General features: G+C 39.7%; 2 protein-coding genes across 2 annotated transcripts; both read left to right on the plus strand.

The window, feature by feature from the left end:
* The first annotated feature begins 5,026 nt into the window (after window positions 1-5,026).
* Window positions 5,027-8,732, plus strand: mrpl51 (mitochondrial ribosomal protein L51). The gene is made up of 4 exons (XM_049583725.1): window positions 5,027-5,192; window positions 5,384-5,479; window positions 7,422-7,529; window positions 7,898-8,732. The coding sequence occupies exons 2-4, from the start codon at window positions 5,389-5,391 to the stop codon at window positions 8,092-8,094; spliced, it is 396 nt and encodes a 131-aa protein (XP_049439682.1). The 5' UTR covers window positions 5,027-5,192; window positions 5,384-5,388; the 3' UTR covers window positions 8,095-8,732.
* A 4,102-nt stretch (window positions 8,733-12,834) lies between these two features.
* LOC125893174 (synaptobrevin-like) lies at window positions 12,835-19,820 on the plus strand. Its single transcript, XM_049583727.1, has 5 exons — window positions 12,835-13,702; window positions 14,702-14,855; window positions 15,207-15,365; window positions 15,812-15,863; window positions 17,814-19,820. Coding segments are annotated over exons 1-5 (384 nt in total). The 5' UTR covers window positions 12,835-13,700; the 3' UTR covers window positions 17,831-19,820.
* Window position 19,821: the final 1 nt, after the last annotated feature.

The following is a 19,821-nucleotide window of genomic DNA, read 5'->3' on the forward strand; positions in this document are numbered from 1 at the left end:
GGTATATATATGAGCCTGTGGGCGCTTAAAGGAGGCGGAGTGTTTGGTAGTTCCTCTGCTGATCATGTGACTTCAGCTACAAGCCACACTTTGATGCGGTCTGTCTCTGTCAGCCTGGAAACTGTTTGACAGATATGTAAACAGGGAGACCCACTTCCTCCCACGGATTCTCTCTACCTCATTCTGTTTCTTTCTTCACATCAAATAAATTATATAACAATATGTAACTTTATCCAATCTGCAACCCAGAGCTTACACAAGACACAAGCACAGTACAGGACTGTACACAGCAGCATCTACAGTAAGACATACTGACATACTGTCCTTACACTTCAAAATTAATACATTTTCAGACATGCTGAGCTGTAAATTAGTTGTACGCTATTTTACAACAGCTCTCCACACTATAGGGAATGTTACTTGTTTACAGATAACTTCAGTATCATTCAGGGAAGCTCCAGCTCTTGCTTTGAAACTGAAATGGCAAAAGTGCAGACGCCACACCTCCGTCACTGCCAGTTACTTACGTTTACAAACACTGATTAACACGTAGCTCCCATCACCATCATCATCATCATCACCAGTATGTTGAGAACGAGGCCATTCAGTAATATGGTATCTTGTTGTGATGGATGCTTGTGAAAGTGAATCATTACCTCCGTTCTCGCTTCTTTGTTTTCCTTTTCGTCAGTTCTTATAGTAGTAGTCGTTGCAGTAGAAACAGGCCTACACTGCCAGTCAAATGTTTGTTTGACAGCATCTATTTTAACATATTGCACTAAATGTCAACCAAAGGGATTGAGAATACCTCGAAACTGGGAAATTAAGGTTGAAGTTACACAGTACAGAAGTTTAGTCATAGTTCAGCATAACTGGTGTCTAGGTTTTCTACCCTGACTGGTAACTCCCCACATCTGTCCTGCATCTCTCTCTCTCTGTCTCATTGTGTCATATGGATTACTGTTTATTTATTATGTTGATCTGTTCTGTACGACATCTATTGCACGTCTGTCCGTCCTGGAAGAGGGATCCCTCCTCAGTTGCTCTTCCTGAGGTTTCTACCGTTTTTTTCCCCATTAAAGGGTTTTTTTGGGGGGATTTTTTCCTTATCCGCTGCGAGGGTCCTAAGGACAGAGGGATGTCGTATGTTGTAAAGCCCTGTGAGGCAAACTGTGATTTGTGATATTGGGCTTTAAATAAAATTGATTGATTGATTAATCAGCAGTATACATTTAATAAAAGTGTAAACACAGAAATGTCGTTCTAAGTAGATATTAGTGTTTGTTAATGTATTGGGCAACAACTTACTTAGCTCCCATTAGTGAAGGACAGCAGTGAATGACAATAAAATGAAACATAGCTTTAATAATATGAAATGTGTCCACATAGGAGAAGTTGTAATCATTGATAAAAACAAAATGCTGCAAAAGTGCCCCAAGAAATAATGATATCAATCAATCAATCAATCAATCAATCAGTCAATCAATCTTTATTTCAGACTCAAAAATAGGTCCATATCCTTAATAATAATCTTTATTTCTAAAGCACTTTTCAGAACAAAGTTACAAAATGCTTTACATGGTTGATCCCGGATTTAAAACAATGTAGGACCCAAGCAAATAAAATGAGGCAATTTTAAGAAATACAAAGAACATTGAAAAAAAATAAAATAGTTAGCGAGAAAGGGTTCATAGTGGTGGCCAGATGGGTCCACCGAAAATCTTGGGGTGGCGCAGCAACACCACAAGCTATAACTGAATTTCAGAAAACGCTATTATGCTGTTAATTTTACTGCACTGGGAACTTTTAATTTGGCAGTATTTTGTTTTTATGTTTCATCATAAAAACGGCAATAAAAGGAACCCGAATCTGAATATGTTGGAAGTCTATAGGCTAGTAAATAACTATGACAATGGAGAGTTAATACTTGCATACTGATATGCTGTGTTTTCATATTTTGCAGTTAATGTTACGACTTGTCTGATGTGTATAGACTAATACTGTTACAGTAAACACTGAGTTACGCAGCCATCCTATTCTAATGTGTTATGTATCTGTACATGTTCGGTGATTCATTGTTCTTCAAATAGGCTGAATGTCCTTTTCCTTTAAAGACAAATACACGGATTTAATTTGAAGGAGTAAACAAAGCATCATTTTATTAAAGGCCAGACTCCAGTATGATTATCTATCTATCTATCTATCTATCTATCTATCTATCTATCTGATATATCACAGCTCATCTCAGTGATTTATATTTTTCAACAAACAACATGAAATAAAAACTAGTTTGGAACACCTACTTTCAGTTAAAAGCACAGGTATATAGACACATAGACCGATAGATCGTCACACAGATGGATAGATACACCTGAGAATATGTGGGTGAAACCTCAGAGCTGTTTTTCTTCATCTTGTGGAGACATTTTCCCTGGTAAGAGCTGTGTGACTGCTGGGTGAGTGATACTGTAAGTCTTTTCATCTCAGCCACCCAGAGAGCTTCCTCCTCACACTGAACACATTTAAATCAGTGTCATATTTCTTTTTGCTGTGGCTTTAGTTTGACGTTCTCTCTGTTCAAACTGTGACCTTCAGTGTCGGGGGCATGTATGCGTCACTCCCTGTGAGGGGGTCTTTCCTACAGCTGATGTACTGTAGAGTCACATTCACTGTATCTGAATATGGGGAGAAGGTACTTCGAAGGAAAATGCCCCTCATGTGGAAACAATTGAGGTTTGCCTTTGAGGGAATGCAGATGATTATGTTAATAGGATGAGTTGGAAAATAGTCAAATTAGTTTGCTTCTGAAGAAGTTCAGCACATGAGTAGTTTGTTCCTGTGTCAAACCCTCATGATGTATTATAGACTGCCTGCTCTTGTGACAGACACAGTTTTTATTTTCTAATGTTAATGAGCAGTTAAGTTTTTTTAGGCCCCAGACCTTCTGATTTATTGTAAACACTGCTGTGGTTTAATTTCAATAACTGATATAATTATATGGTGTATGTGTAGGTGATGAGATATAATGTTCCACTGAGCTTTACTGGCAGAGGAAACAATGCACAGATAAAACAAATGCTCTGCTGAGAAATTTTTTAAATTGTGTTTGGTCAGCATTTTGTTTGCTGGTGTGAAGCTGAAGACGGAAACCTGACTGTGTATCTGTGATGCACAATGTAAGTGCATGATAAATGTTTCTCTCTGAGTCATGGCATTCTATGAATATTACTGTTCCCTAATCTTTTATTTACTTGTCAACAGATGTTCTCTTGATCTTCTGCATATATAAACTGATTTTGTACTTTATCGTGTGTCTTTTTGTCTGTTGTGTATCTCAACAGGTTTTTGCATATGTAAAAGAAAGTCAAAAATCTACATTTACCTGCAGTATAATCTTAATTTAGACTAAATGCACAGTTACAGTAAAACAGTAACCCTTCTCTGCACAGGCTATTGCAGTGTGTTAAAGTTGAGTGGAATCTAATGTTCAATATTGTTTTGTCTGGTTAAATTTCCACACACCAACCACACTGAGGCCTTAGTAATAATGAAATGAAGCCAATGATCAGTTAAGCTGCACTTGTTTCTTTGAAAATGACAAAATATTCCACCCAGCTCTCAACAACAGTAAGACTGAAAGTATCAGTCTGTGTATGCATGTGTGTCTCTTTGTGTATGAAGCGAGGTTTTCATTCTAGCTAAAGGCTTAACATCTGTCCTCACCAATTAAAACTGATAAGTAAGATAAGATTGTTGCTTGAATAAAACCCTGCAAAGTTTCAGTGGCACCTGCGGAGACACAGCCAGAGGATGCAGAAGTGGCCAACTCTCCAGATGCCTCTGCAGGAGACGAAACTTGCATGCAAGCCCAAATTATGTGCTTACATTTGCATTATTTTACAGCCTAAGTGATTTAAGAGACTTTGCACTCTACCCAGTAAGCTAGCTAAACCAAGGAGGGATATATTGTGTGTTCACTCAGGCTACTCTTTACCTACTAGAGGTCCCTGTAGATCACAGAATGTTTTACTTACTGCATATTTTGGAAAAGAATTGAAAGAAGAAGAAGCAGTAATTTTCCAGGGTTAACACTGCATTAATGCTGTGTCAGATTAATCGGAAAAGTTCCCGTGAACTCCCCCTCAAGTCAAAATAACATTACGGAAAGTCAGTGAAAATTTTGGTACACGAGTTGCCCAGTTGACGTCATATATTCAGAAACACAGCAGACAAAAGTAAATGTTTGGTTGGTGGTAATAAATGTATTATCAATTCACATATTGCGTGTCTATTTTTTTACTCACATGATTTTGTGATATGGTATTAGGTTGTACCGGTAGTTGCTGTCCATGTAGAGGGACCTAGATTAGTTAGAAAAGTTAGTTATTAGCATTCTTTGAGTACAGCAATTTAAAGCAGTTTCAGGGGATGTAGTGGTGCAGCAACAAGTCTGTGACAAAATCACTTTGTAATACAAGTTTTCACCCTATATTTCCATAGTATAAATCTTCAAACTGTTATTGTGTTTGCTAAATTCTGTGAGCAAGAAAATACAGCATATCCTCTTTTTAGCGTCCATGTTATTTCCACAGTGACCTCAAATTCTTGACTACACTAATGTTGGAAGAACTACATCCCGTTTCTGGAAATGGGACTCACTTTCTTTCTTACATCTTTACTGTTTGTAGATGCCCTATTTGGTCTGTGGGCCCCTTGGACCCTTTAAATTAGTACCCTTTGTTCCCCCCGTGCTACGCCCCTGAATATAAGCCACCAAGACCTGGCCTGTGCAGGGTCAGTTACAAATAAAGGCTGTTTTAGGGCACTTAATTATAATGAATGTGTGGATTTGGCTGTTTTTACTTAAGGAAATGATGCTTTTTAATTTAAATTCCCGTTTGTTGGATGTTTATCCATGTTTTTTTCCTCCTGTACCGACACCTCCCTCTACTGGATGTAAAATAAGGTGTGAAGACCGTCAAACAATTGTTATTGCGCTGCTCTAATGACACTACGGTACCGGCGCTAGGCATTGTGGGACACAGACTAAGATGGAAGCGACCACCAGGAGCATGTCGAAACCGCAATAACATATAGTTTTAAGTGTTAGACCTCCACATAACTCTTTTGCTTCGCTGTGACAATAACAAAATATTTAGGTGGCACAACATCGCAGCTGGACGTTGAAACTGGTAATGTTCATGAAACTGTTTATAACGTTGCTAATGTGCTAGCTAATGCTAAAGCTAAAGCTAGGGGTCAATGTAAAGATTCTTTAAAGCTAACGTTGTGTTTGATAGAGAGAAACCCGACCAGACAACACGTTAAAACCCTAGCAGAGTAAACTGGCTTCCTTACATGTGATGTTATTGTGTTATTGTAGAAAACATGTCTGTACTGGGAGGGTTACTGAGAGCTGGAGTGTCCTTCTGTCAGTCTGCTGGGACTCTGCTCCACACAGCCAGGACCTTTTCTACTGGTGAGTACTGAGACTGAGCATAATGTGTCGCTTAAATCAGTTCGTTTGTGTTTCTTTACTGTAGCAGTAGTTTTACTTTATATGCATACAGTGCGTGCATTTTTAAATTATTTTTATAATTAGACATGACTATTAATTAAATGATAACGTCAGGTGCACCCTGGGGAAATTAGGTCTTACAACAGCAGCCGAAACAGAACACATACCAATCCAACACTAGTGGTTTATACTGCATATCAAAATTAGAAACCTTTTTTGTAGTCGCAGTAGTAGTAGTACAAGTAGAGCATAGTAAACAATATAAAATTACCCGAGGCCAGTTTAATTAAATTTGCATTCTTGTAAATATGCATTAAGTTACTGAGTTAGTAAGGGTCGCAATAAGCATTATCGTTTAATCCAGTGGTTTTCAAACTCTTTGTGTCCAAGGCACACCAAAGGGCAAGCCAAAATCTCATGGCGCACCTGTATTTACATCTGTGCACAACAGCTTCTATAACATGTGTTATCGCTCTGTCAATCAGGGCTTTTGATGTGTCACACACTAACAATTCCCATGAGTGAATGGTGACAAATAGGTCCCCAGTGTAGGTTTTTTTTTTCTTAAAAAATTAGATTTATTAGAATACATTTTTAGCTAGAGTTTCCCTCTTTATTAGGAAATGGATGCACACAACATACTCATACAGTCAAATAAAAATTAATTAATTACTTTTTGTGTCGGCCCAGTTGAATACACCTTTTGAGAACCACTGGTTTTTAAACAATCTATTGTTTCCTCAGTTCCAATGTGCTGCTTTTATAAAATTGTTTGTATTATCTGAGCAGCCATCTAAAACCTTTATGTTTACAGTTTACAGTGACATTATAAAGTAAAGGCAGCAAAATGTCACATTTGAGAAGCAGTAACCCGTGAATATTAAGCATTTTTGTTTGATTCATGTCTTTAAGATTGATCCATTTGTCCAGGAATCATTTTATGTTGATCAACTAATCAGTTAATCTATCAGATCTAAATTTGGTATGTTGGGCTTGGGCGGTATCATGCTATTACGGTATACCAGGGTATACGCTCATCTTTCTCTGAAACTCATATGGAGATGCTGTATTGAGTATGCTTTTTAAGTAGCATACCGCACGCACCTCCAGAGGTCAGTCTCTACTTGTAGAACACGCAGCTGACCTGGGAAACATGGCGACATGGGTTAACATTACAGGACAGGTAAACAGCCAGCCTGCAATGTCAGAGAGAGGCTGCATGAATTAAGAGTTTATTTCAAACAAACTAGAGTTGGTGATTGTTTGAACCATCTACTGTATATGAAGATAGACGACATGTCTCCACTTACCCCCACTGTGCAGAAGTGACGCTAACATATCCTAGAAACGGCCACTGCTATCTTGCTCTGATGACGTCATTTGGAGCCAGTCTGCAAAGTAGCAAGCTCCACGGTATCGAGTTTCCTGTGCGTACACCCATCCGACCAGTTGTGAGCAGCAATATTGAATACAAGCCCACTGACTGGCTCACACAGTTGTCAATCAAGTTGTTAAGTCTCTGTTTTCTAGCATTACATAGTTAATAAAAACCAAAGTTATCAGAAAAACGAATACTGAAACAAACAGCAGCGTGATCAAAACTGCCATAAATGACAGAGACCTTATTTGGGAGAAATTTATTTGATGTATACTTTGAGTTTTTAGTTTGGCCCATGTCCCATCTAATAACATGGAGAGGGCGGGCTTTATGAACTGTAGCCGGCTGCCAGGGCGCAATTGAAGACTAGTGTGAGATGGTTGTGGTGGAAGGTAGCATCGTGCACAAATACTGTCATGTACTGGTGAAATTTCAGAAAGGTAGGGAGGTATGAAAAAATAGATACTGCCTAAGTCTATATTGTATGTGCAGAAAGATTTTCATGAAACAGTGTGCTTTCTTCAGGTACGTGTCGTCAGATCAGGATGCATTCCATTCCAGAGCTGAAGAAGGTGGACAGGTGGACTGAGAAGAGGAGCATGTTCGGGGTTTATGACAACATAGGCATCTTAGGTAAGTGTCCTTAATCAGTTAAATTCAGTTTGAGACATTGGGATTTGTCAGTTTATGTTGGTTTTATTAAAGTAAAGCAGTTTTTGTCAGGGCATGTAATAAAACTGGTGGGATGTACTTTGCATCTGTGGATCTAGATTTGTCTTTTATGTGACTAGTTAACTGCTTGCTGTTTGCTTAAAAGACAAATTCTGTATACAATAAATGTAAAACCAAAAACACCCTGGTTCATCTTTGCTGAGTTTAGATCTCTATTCCACTTCCCAATTCTTCACCAACTGTACTTTTCCTGTAGTTCTGCTTTTGTTTTCTCCTCTTCATCTCACATACACTGTGCACAAACTAATCTCCTCCCTTCATTTCTGCAGGAGACTTCAAAGCTCATCCCAAAGACCTCATCATGGCGCCCTGCTGGGTGAAGGCTTTCAGAGGCAACGAACTGCAGCGTCTAATAAGAAAGAAGAAGATGGTGGGCGACAGAATGATGACTCTGGAGAGACACAACTTGGAGAAAAGGATCCGTTATCTCTACAAACGTTTCAACCGCTATGGCAAATTCCGCTAACGTTGAACAAACCACACTGGCAAATACATGTGACCAGCCAATAAGGACTGATGGAAACTAGCTGTGTGTTTCATGCTGTCAAAGTGTTGTATGTCGCCATTTTTTTTCTAAGTTATCATTTTCATATGAGGAGAAGCTTTGTGTGATTCAGAGCAGTATACTTCCTGTACTTCTGTTTGATTGTTTTTGGTCCTATGACCAACACAAAATTTAAGATATAAAAGCCAAAAAAAGACTGGAAAAACAATATTTGTTTTATTTCTTCTAACCAACAGAAGCTCCCTCAGCTCCCAGACAGCAACAAGCTGGTTGCTTTTGCTCGATAGCTGTAAACAAATGACATGGCGGTCTTGCCTGAGAATCTAAGGCTACACCCACACTAACATGTTTTTGTTTTTAAACGCATCAGTATTGCTACATTTATGCTTAGTGTCCACATTAGTTTTTGAACCCCTAAAACGGAGAGCTTTGAAAATGCTGCTGACCCTGTTTTAGTTTGAGAACTCAGGGATTGTGTTTTAGTGTGGATTCATGGAAGTATAGACTTTGGAAAACAGTGATGCAGACAATCAGGTTTGCTTCTCGATTGTGTCTTGTCAGTCTCAACATGCCAAAACATTATAGCAACATCTACACAAGTTCTGTGATTTCATCTTTCTTGTGTGATAACTCCTTTCCCATTGCCTTGGCTTCTTCCAGTGATGGATAATGCCCCCTGTACCACTCTTACATGTGCCAGTATTTGCTTTGTAACAACCCCTACTCTCTTTTTTTCAGCTGACTTGACCGCCTTATACTAGTGTTTCTTTGAGTAATAATTCCACCTCACCGCCAGTCCAAGCTAAAATGTCTGTGGTTTTACTTTTTGCCTTCTTTGCAATATTTTCTCGAACTAAGCAACCAGCCGCAGAGTAGACAGTCTGTTTCCTGTTTACGCCAGCAAGCACATGTCCAGTGTATGTGACTGGTCAAGTGATATGTATCATTAGGCATGTTGGCATGGATGAAGGTCATTTCTGAAATAGTGCTAAAATGCTTCTGTGTATGGAGATTGTTTTCATTTTACAACATCGCTTTAAAACGAAACACATCAGTGTGAAGAGAGCAAAGATCAGCAATGGAGCTCAAGAAGAAAGAAACCATTAAAATAATAGCTAAATAGTGAGTTTGCATGGGCGTCACTGTGCTGCTGTGATAACCGCAACTCTTCCAGGAAGACCTTCTGCAAGATTTTAGAGCCTAGCTGCAGAGATTTGCTCCCACTCAGCCACAGAAGCATCAGCAAGCCCAGGCTGTGATGTGGGGTGATGAGGCCTGGCTCCCAGTTGGCATTCCAGTTCATCCCAAAAGTGCTGGATGGAGTTAAGGTGAGGGTTTTGTGCAGGTGAGTCAAGTTCTTTGATACAAAACTGTAAAGCTTTTTGGACCTATGTTTTGTGCAAAGAGGCATTAAATCTGAGTGGTCATAAAATCATTTTGAAAAAGCAGGAAGAAAAAGATACATGTACCTGCGACTGTAATACTGAATATTTACAGCTCTTCAGGCCTCTAATAACTAGTTACAACACAGACGTTTGCAACAGGTGACAAAAATGCTTTGATTTAAAAGTCAAAAGGCTGAAAAACAGTTTCTGTGAAGTCGTGTAATGCTGTCGTAACATACAGTGAACAGAGAATAGATGAAAATTTTCCTTTACGTAAGTGTAGCTGTTTTGATGATTTCCCTTGATGAAGTTTTCTCTGACTTCCTCTCAGCACCACAGTAATTTCAAGTTAAAGCAGACCTCACATGCAGTAGTTACTCTGACATCTTTAGAATGTAGGAGGTGCAGTGAATGTTTGATGTGCTGCATTTGCAACCTTCCAGAAATGTCAAGTCTGTATTGTGAGGGAGGGAGAGATAAACAACTTCCAGATTCAGTTTCTTGTTTATGCAACTCTTCCTTCCCTTGCTAATAAAGTATTGCATAGGATCATGCAACAAAAGCCTGTGGTTCAGGTGTTTCCTCTCTGACCCCAGTGAATTCTGATCCTGTTCACCTGAAGTTAGCGCTGGAAGGATTAGTCAAGTTAACTGGAAACTATTCCTATAGCTGATCATTCATTTGAGGCATTTGACTTTTGGTCCCAGCTTCTCAAAAATAAGGATTTGCTGTTTTCCATCTTAAAGTTAATTTGTCAATTTGTCTGTGGGTTTCACAAAACAAACAATTTTAAGGGCTATGAAATTTATGATGGGCATTCTTTCCACCACTTTATTAAATTTTATTAACAAAAATGTGATTAAAATAACAAGCAAAATAATTGATGGTGAAATTTACTTATTTTACTGGGTTATTAACTCACTTAGCCAGTTGGATGGTCAGTTGAAAGAATCAACAGATTATTCAGTGATGAAATCAGCTGTTGTTTCTGTTTGTCTGTCGTGTGTGGAGGAATAACTAAAGTAACCAGTTACAACACAGCCTTCAAACATACAATATGTAATGTTCTGCTGCCAGGGGTCCCTTAATCAAAACCGTAACAAAAGACGGAGCAATGCTGTTATTGCAGTCAGTTTCTTCTGGTTAGAATTTCTTTACTGTTTATTGTTTAGGAGGTTTTTACCAGGAGCCGAATTACCTGCAGAGATCTTTTCCTCTTCAAAACAAACGGACCAGGTGATTTAAACTGATAAAAACACTGAATAAAGCAGTTTCACGTTAATGACTAGTGTTTTTCAAATGCCTTTTGGCACATTATGGAGGGGCTGGAGCCAATGTTCGCTCTGCTGGAAACATTTGATAGCATAACATGACGACATGACATGACATGACAACTCATACTTCTCTTTAGAAAATAGAAGGACAATTATTCAGTCTATTATAATCAGTCTTAGATTATGGTGATATTTTGTACATGCATGCAGCTCATCCACACTAAAATCACTTGATACAGTCGACCACAGTTATTTAAGCTTTATTACTGGGGATGGTTTTAAAACTCACCACTGTGACCTGTATCAGAATGTGAGGTGGTCTTCTCTCACTGTTTGAGGAGAAAAACACTGTCTCCATTTTGTGTACAAGGCATTGCTAGGAAAGCTACTGTTCTATCTCACTTCTCCTTTAAAAATCAAATCTATCTCATCACATGCTCACAGGAATTTTTATCCCTTGAAACTTCCCAGATTAGCACTGAGCTCGGTAAATTAGCTTTTAGTTGTTTAGCACCAAATAAATGGAGCAAGTTACAAGAGGTATTTAAATTAGAAATGTATGTGTCATCAGATCATTTCAAGTGTGTGCTAGATGATATGTTTGTTTAACAGCAATTTTTAAGTCTTGAGACATTGCTACTACTTATTTATTTTATGTACTTTTTTTCATCACTTTATTGCAGTTGTTATCATATATTTGTATCCTTCTAGCCCACTGAATATGAAGTCAGTGCATTGCTGTAAGGAGCTTGATGCTCAGTAAATTTTCCCTGGTGTGAACAAAACATATAACATTGGTCTAGTCGGTTTTAGACATTTTAATGCCAACAGATTACATATCCTCCTGAGACCCTGTGCCCACATCACATTTTGGGTTTACTTGACCTTATACTTCCCTTCTACATAACTTAGACCTGTTGTCCTTGTTTGTGGACACTTTATGCCACCTAGTGTTAGGAAGAGCACAATACACCAAGCCATGTAAAAACAAGATGACAGCCATCTCTTTTTTCTTTTTTCTTTTTTTTTTTTGACGGCAGCCATCTCTCCAAGTCAGTCTGCAGGTGATCCCATCATAAAGGTGGACAAAACCTGATCACACTTTATGGTTGAAATATATTTATTTATGATTAATAATGTTTTATAGTTTGATACTGCAACAAATCAATGGCTCAGAGGTAGAGCGGGTCATCCACTAATGGGAAGAACAGCGGTTTGATCTCCAGCTCCTCCAGGCTGCATGTCGACGTATCCTTGAGCAAGATACTGAACCCCAAATTGCTCCCGATGGCTGTTCCATTGTTCTGTGCGTGTGTTAAAAACTGAGTAGCAGGTGGCACCTTGTATGGCAGCCTCGGCCATCAATGTGTGAGTGAATGGGTGAATGTGACTCGTACTTAAAAAAAAAAAAAAAAAAAAAAAAAAGCGCTTTGAGTGGTCAGATGAGTGGAAAGGCACTATACAAGTAGAGGTCCACTTACCACATCGGACAAATTTTAGCAGCAGTAACAACATACGTACATACATTTATAATAATATTGTTTGAGGACATTGAGTCCTTATTATTGTTGACAGTGTTGATTTTTTTATACTTAACGGGTCCTACTGATCCCAAATAGCTCAGGAAAATTACAAAATGCACACCACACAGAAGTTTAGGTCTCAGGAGGATATAAGGACAGTATAAGACAACTGATGGGGAGAAACAGCAAGAACACAGTATGAACAAACATGATTTATAAAACATGAATATAGTTAAACAATAATATAAATAATAAAAAATAATAATAATTTATTTACATGGTGCCACTCTGTTGTGTTGTGATTAGGTTGTGATTATCTTTAAAATAAAATATGCAAACACAGGAATATAAGAAACTGTAATACATGAGCAGTTGAGACATAAATGGTGAATTAATGCTGTTTAAATGCTACTTCAAGCCTCCCCTGCATAAGCGGGTGTCCAACATGGGCCACCCCAGTCAGAAAAGTGTAGAGCCGCCCCTGGACTCTGTAGGCATCCCCTGTACCGCAGTGTCGTCCCGCCGCCCTATCCGACAAAGAGAGCTGCAGTACTGCAAAGTGTGAAGGGAGAGAGAGGAGGGAGGGGAGGGGGGTACCGCACTGTCGTTACGAGTCCAAGTGGAGAAGGCAGGAGGAGAGACGCATTATTGCAGTAGCCTACAGTGCCACAGCACTTTACTTCCCACAAGACGCACATCCGTCCGCGCAGACAGAAAGCCCGAGAGAGGTGGGGGGCGACAGAAATCAAAGACAGATAACAGATTTCTCATGACTGGACTTTTTTTCCTCCCTCCCCGTTAATTTAGAAATTGCACGCATTTGCCAGTAGCTTATAGAAGAGGCAACTCAACAACCAGCCAATCAGCGCTGCGTCTCCGCATCCAGGAGCAGCTCTGCCAGGACTCAGCATCACTCGGAGGAGCTGCGTGCAGCCCTGCAGGAATATAAACACCCGAGGATTTCTCCTCAATGGATTATCATTTGCAAGTACTTTTCTCTTGAGCTCGCGTCGTCCTCCTTCACTTCCTGCCACACGGTGAATTATCGCCCGGCCCGTTTACGTGTCTCGGTATATTGCGGTACTTTTGCTGACGACTTGCAGTATAAATGCATCGCTAGAAGAAGATCGGCTCCACTGCGCAAAGACCCTCCGCCTGTGTTTACTGTGCGCGCGGCACTTTCATCACTTTGCTAATTGAAAATTTGGACTTTCGTTTGGACCAGTGCCTATAAATTCTCCTCTTGTTTTTTTTTCCTGTGATCTTGCTGCTTTTTTTCTTCTTCTTCTCGTGTTGTACTTCAGACCCTCCCTCTCCACCTCACAGCCCGTCACCCCTCCTCCTCCTCCGCTGCCCGTGAGTCAGTTCAAACAGCTGCATAGAAGATGTGAGTATTAATGCGGCTTTTCTGCTGCGCTCTTTTCACTACAGCAATATTAGAAACACCTCTTTAGCTGCTCTTGATAATTATATATACATTACTGCATGTTTTGCACGGTGGGGGTCGGAAACTGAACTGATTTCTTTCAGCTTGATGGATTCTGCTGACGCAAGGGAAATTTTCCGTCACACCAATACTAAATTATGTATTCAGGGGTTGACTGCTGCCACTGTAAAGCCTTAGATATAAAGCCAGTTTTATGTATAATCTGACACCATGGATTTAATAGTAATAATTTGTTAGACAGGGTATTTTAGGTCCAAGGGTTTGAGGTCATCACCTGCTCTGTGTTTGGGAACATGCATGTCATATGATTGATGCTTCATGAGGTGAAGACGTTCTTCTTCTTCATCTGCTGAATTCATTTCTTGTCCTGCAGTGGTTGTGATTTATATCAAACTGTCCCTCATGTTGAGACAGTGGCTGCTCCCCTGAGGAGCTTGTTTGCTCTGTTTAAAACCTCCTGTACCTCCTCTCCCCCCTGCTGGATTAACCCTTTCCCCTTTTCCGCAAGCCACTCTCCAGCTTTACCTTTTCCTTCTCCGTCCCACCCAGCTCTCTGTAATCCATCATAAGAACTTCTCCTCTTCTCTCGCTCATTATTCAGCCAGGACTTTCTGTTTCTGGCTTCCCATCTGTGGCCTATATATTTTTTTCACCCCATTGCATCTCTTAAATCCCCAACCCTTCACATCCTATTTTCTGCATTATTCACCCTACATCGCCTCTTCCCCTTGCACAATATGCAGTTCTCTCCTTTTGCTATGTGGCAGCTTTTCCCTCCTCTCTAACCTGCAAATAAGCTGCATTTGCTCCTTTTTTTAATCTCTGTTTTAAGCCTTTAGTTCTCCCCGGGCCATAAACATGCATCAGTTATCACATCACCAAATGGCCTCTTTTACTCCAACTTCAATTCCTCTTCCTCCTCCTCGTGCTTCTTCTCAGGTCTGCCCCAGATGCTGCTGCTGCCCCCCCAGGTGGAGCCCCCGGTGCTCCAGGAGCCCCTGGTGCAGATGGAGCTCCAGGCGGCGGACCTCCCGCCCCACCCAACACCACCAGCAACCGCAGGCTACAGCAGACACAGGCCCAAGTCGAGGAGGTGAGCTGGACCATGCCAGATTACGATTCCAGCTTGATGTTACGTGCAATGCGTCAGTATGATGCAGTAATGCAGGGAACCTCATCAGTGGCTTACTAATTAAATGTCTGGACTTACTGTATATGCACAGCACTTATATTGTAGAGACAGGCATCTAAAATGATCTGCGGTTTCTCTTATGTTCTCTAGAAAGTCTTGGTCTTAATATATAATAGGCCAATGGATTTGGACTACTTATAAACTCTTATTTAGGATATATAGCTTCCTTTGCTTTAATCATGCTTGTCATCATCTTTGTCTCTCCTCCCCACTGCTGCCAAATGCTGTCTCATCCTCGCCGCTGTGGTCTAGGTGGTGGATATCATGCGGGTGAATGTGGACAAGGTTTTGGAAAGGGACCAGAAGCTTTCAGAGCTGGATGACAGAGCGGACGCTCTCCAAGCTGGAGCCTCCCAGTTTGAAAGCTGCGCAGCTAAGCTAAAGAACAAGTACTGGTGGAAGAACTGCAAGGTGGGCACATTAGTGCGACTCCATTAAACAGATTGTTGTTACTAAAAGAAACTCACAATGTAACTTGAGTCTGAATAACAACATCCCTATTTGTATGTGGTGCATTAAGATGTATATAGATCTAGAATAGAATTAAAATGAAGTGTGAATGAGATCAGCTCTTTTCTTTGAAAGCATCAAACATGCTGAGGTGCACTGAGGCGGACACACAGTCTGTTCTGGGGATCCCACTCTCCACACACTAATCTGTTAATGAGCTGATGTGGAAGACTAAGCAGATGCTTTGGGGGAAAGAAGTCTCTTATTGTAGAGTTTTTACAACAGACTCAGAAACACTCGAGTGTATTAAATGTTTTATTGTTTTGATGTGTTTGAACTACACACATAGTTATGGTGTGTATAAAAAAGGTCACATTATAGTGAATGTTAATGTTTTCTTCTTTCAGATGATGATCATGATGGGAATCATTGGAGTCATTGTGGTTGGAATAATATTCTGTAAGTAGCCTCTTGATACTCATAAAACATATTGATTAATCTATTGGTTGACAGCCAGATAGGGTGATATATAGGCTTTTGTGCACAGATAAAAGTATTAGAAAAAAAGTATGTGATCATTTAGTGTATTTCTCTCAACAGCAGAGGAACAGATACTGGGATGGGCACAAATGTTGTTATTGGAGAAAAATTAGGTTTATGTATTTATTCATATCAGATATAAAGCTCCTGATGAGCTCTTTCTGCTGCCAATGGAGTAATTGTGAATTCTGAATCAATCCAGAGTTATTCATCAAAAATCAAAAGACTCAACACTGACATTATTTAGTAAGTGCACTTACAGTATGCCCTCTTGGCCCCAAATACTTCGAAGTATGTGTTAATGACATTTAATATTAAAGATTACATTTGATTAACAAAGTCAGGACAGAGTATGTTTTTTTTTATTTATTTATTTATTTTCTGTTTTGGCCGTTCTGTAAACTTACATTGGTTCTCAAGGATCCTCTTTTCATGGGAACTGCTCGCATGGTGTTATTCTGTCACTGTACAATAGCTGAGATAGTACTGCTGTTACTTTTACAGGAAATTAGAGTAGAGCAGGGTGATATTTCATGATTGATATCATGATTTGAAAGTAGGTATCATCTTAGATTTTAGATATTATAATGTCTTAAGTGTTGTCTTTCCTGGTTTTAAAGGTCCAGCATGAGGGATTTATTGGTACCTATCGGCAGAAATGGAATATAATACTTATAACTATGTTTTGATTAGTTTACAATCACCAAAAAATAGGAATCTTTGTGTTTTCATTACCTTCGAATGAGGTGTTTATATATACATACAGAGAGGGTCCTCTTCCAGAGAGTCCACCATGTTGTTTCTACAGTGAGCCAGAACGGACAAATCAAACACTGACTCTAGATAGCGCCATTCATGTTTTAGCACCAGCCATTGTTGTTCTCCTACATGCAGGCAAACATTAGCAGTTTCAGTAACCTTACCACTAGATGCCACTAAATCCTGCACACTGGACCTTTAAAGGCTGCAATATACTACAGTGATGTAAGCTTCTGAACTCACCAGACTCTTCTTGCTGTTCTAGTGTTTGCCTTTACCCACTAAGTCATTATATCCACATCACTGATGATTATTTATCCAAAAAAAGTCTCACTGTGTAAATATTTTGTGAAAGCACCAATAGTCAACCCACAAAAATAGCCACAATGTCAGCATTAAGATATTTGGTTAAAACATATGGTGATATTTGATTATCCCTGTATCGACCAGCCATAAGGCAGAGTAACAGCCATGGGTGTTTTACCGCACAGGCCTACCAGGCCCAGGGCCCCAAGGGCTCAGTGGGCCCCCAAGCCAGAGCCTGTTCGTGAAGGTGCTGTTATTAACTTTGCATCTTTTGTCAAAGGGCTTAGTTATCATGTCAATAACAGAGAAAAACTGGAGGGATAGCCTAAACATTTACCTTGGAGATGTCACATGAAAGACACCATCGTGTTACATTTTAAATTAGTGTTTCTATCCCCAAAGTTTATCCATAGGACTTTAGATGTGCTAAGCATTATATCCAATATGGGTCCTTCAAGTCTGTGGGGAGAACAATAGCGCATTGTACCTGTCCTGAGGGGGGGTGGGGGCTTTTATGTGTACAGGCCCAGGGCCCCACTGTGTCATAATCCACCCATGTTGACAGCACCGACATATGCCCATGTCTAGCCTGCATACTTCTGCTTTGATTGGCCATTATTTATGTCTTGTTTTTACAATAAATACCAGTTATAATACTCATTTAACCATCTCTTTATTAGAAACAAACTTGTAAACACTATATAAAAAGAAGAGCTCAGCTGACTGCCCTCTCCTTGTTTTGTTTTAAATGATGTCAGATCCATTAGACTAATGACTTCTTCTCCCCCTCTCCTTCATTCGCAGTGTACTTCTTCCACTGAGCTCAGCCCATCAGTACAGATGGATACGGACTTGAGAATGATATGAGAGGGAAGAGAAAAAAAAAAAGATACCCAAGCGCCACTCCTCCCCTTTTATCCGTCCTCTCCTTCCTCTCTTCACAGTCTTCCATCAATCAAACCATCTTGCACTTATACCAGACAGTAGTGTTTATAGGTGTCTCCGCTCTCTTTGTCCCTGCTCTCCCTCCCTTCTTGTTGCTTTCTTCCACTGTTTAAAGTCTCACTCACCTCCTCCTGTCTCTGCACCTCATGTATTATTGAAGGACGCAGCAGGCGGAGTGAAAGAGGGAGAAAGGAAGGGAAGGAGGGAGGGAGAATATTCTTGTGACATGGGAACACACGGGGCTTAGGCCTCTGAACGAAGCAACGAGGGGAGAGATGTACAATATGCAGGATGTGAATGTGTGCAGGGAGATTGAACAAGAGTTTGCAGTCCTTTCTACCCCAGATATGCCAAAGCTTGTTCATATTACCTTTTTTGAGAGTCCTACATTTGTAAGTTGATACTGACATGCCTAACTAACACACTCCTCTCACAACTGCTACCGTCATTGCTACTTACTAACACAAGGTCACAAGGTTAGATTAATATTAGAAACATTTCTGTTGTACGTGTGTGTATTTGTGAACCAAAGCATTGTAGCCAGTAGCTTTTTTCCGAGTTTAGCTGACAGGCTTTTATGAGTAACTTTTTCGTTTCCTTTCCCGCCCTAACTTTCTGCAACGTTCAGAACCGACAATGAGAGGAAGAAATTTAAAAAGGGGAAAAGACTGTGTAAGAGCATAAGGAAAGGAAGAAGTGATTCAGGGAAAAGTAGCTCGCGTTGTTTCCCTATATAAACCACACTAACTTCAAATTCTGGACTGATAAGCAATTATTAATAGAATATAACTATGCTTCATTTTACCTGGTTTTTGTACCACAGGTGGAGTCATAGTGGTAGTGTTGTGCTTAGTGGCAGAGTAATATGCACAGCAAGGCAAGCAGCCACTAACAGACAATCTACTGTACACATGAACTGACCCAGAGGAAGGTCTCATAACTCTGACGTGGACAGAGTCACAGCCATAGACAGATGAATGTGTAACGTCACATTTAAAAACATTAAATAAAAAAAAAAGCAGGTACAAATGCCAACTTGTTTTGGAAGTTGTGCAGACAAAGCGTTTGTTTGACTGTTGTTTAAGTTGATCTGATATTTAAAAAGCAAGAAAATGGGAGAAAGGACATGATTTAGAAACCCAGAGCCACCTGCCCCCACCCCTCCAACCCTCCCCTCACTCACATAAAAACAGACTCACCTGCAGTAAATGCAAAATGAGGTGTTTCTTTCTAACTTGCATGGCAAACCGTGTCCATAGTTTTGCCTTTTTGTGTGATCTGTGTATCTGCCATTTCTGAATCTAACTGCCGATTGTACATTTTCTTTTGTTAGTGGTTTAAAGGACCTGTGTATAATGTCTTTATGATCTGATAATTACTGCTTATGCAATGCAGCGATGCTCAAAAGTTTGCCAAATTTTATTAATTTCACTTGCTTTTGAGATAAAAAAAATACTACTATTCAGAGACTGCAAACAAATGCTACTATAGTGACCTGTTTAAAAATATGTAGTATTGTATGGATAGAACAATAGTGCACATGTGTCGGATAATGCTCCTAAAAATGTGTTTATAAATTCTTTAAGGTTTTTTGGGGGGGTTGTTGGATATAAAGAAAATCTAATTTTCCTCTCTTGGGACTGATTTTGAGAGTTGATAAAATTAAGATGCATAATTGTAGCAGTTAGTTATAATTACCTGATGATATTGTGCGACAGTATTATGAGGTAATTACCACAAGAGATATGAGTACATGTTTTGTGATTTACAACCTGAAAATGCAGTAAGATGATGCAACTGGATTTGCGAAAAACAAATGCATGCTTACCACTTTTGCTGATGCCAATAAAGAAATAATCAACAAAAC

This window comes from Epinephelus fuscoguttatus, linkage group LG8, assembly GCF_011397635.1.
Source record: "Epinephelus fuscoguttatus linkage group LG8, E.fuscoguttatus.final_Chr_v1".
NCBI classification, from domain to species: domain Eukaryota; kingdom Metazoa; phylum Chordata; class Actinopteri; order Perciformes; family Serranidae; genus Epinephelus; species Epinephelus fuscoguttatus.

Excerpts from the sequence above, each read along its gene's own strand:
- mrpl51 (XM_049583725.1), top strand. The coding sequence starts at position 5,389 with ATGTCTGTACTGGGAGGGTTACTGAGAGCTGGAGTGTCCTTCTGTCAG. Across the intron at positions 5,480-7,421 it reads AGCCAGGACCTTTTCTACTG|GTACGTGTCGTCAGATCAGG; the intron begins GTGAGTACTGAG and ends TGCTTTCTTCAG. Across the intron at positions 7,530-7,897 it reads TGACAACATAGGCATCTTAG|GAGACTTCAAAGCTCATCCC; the intron begins GTAAGTGTCCTT and ends TCATTTCTGCAG.
- LOC125893174 (XM_049583727.1), top strand. Across the intron at positions 14,856-15,206 it reads CACAGGCCCAAGTCGAGGAG|GTGGTGGATATCATGCGGGT; the intron begins GTGAGCTGGACC and ends GCTGTGGTCTAG. Across the intron at positions 15,366-15,811 it reads ACTGGTGGAAGAACTGCAAG|ATGATGATCATGATGGGAAT; the intron begins GTGGGCACATTA and ends TTCTTCTTTCAG.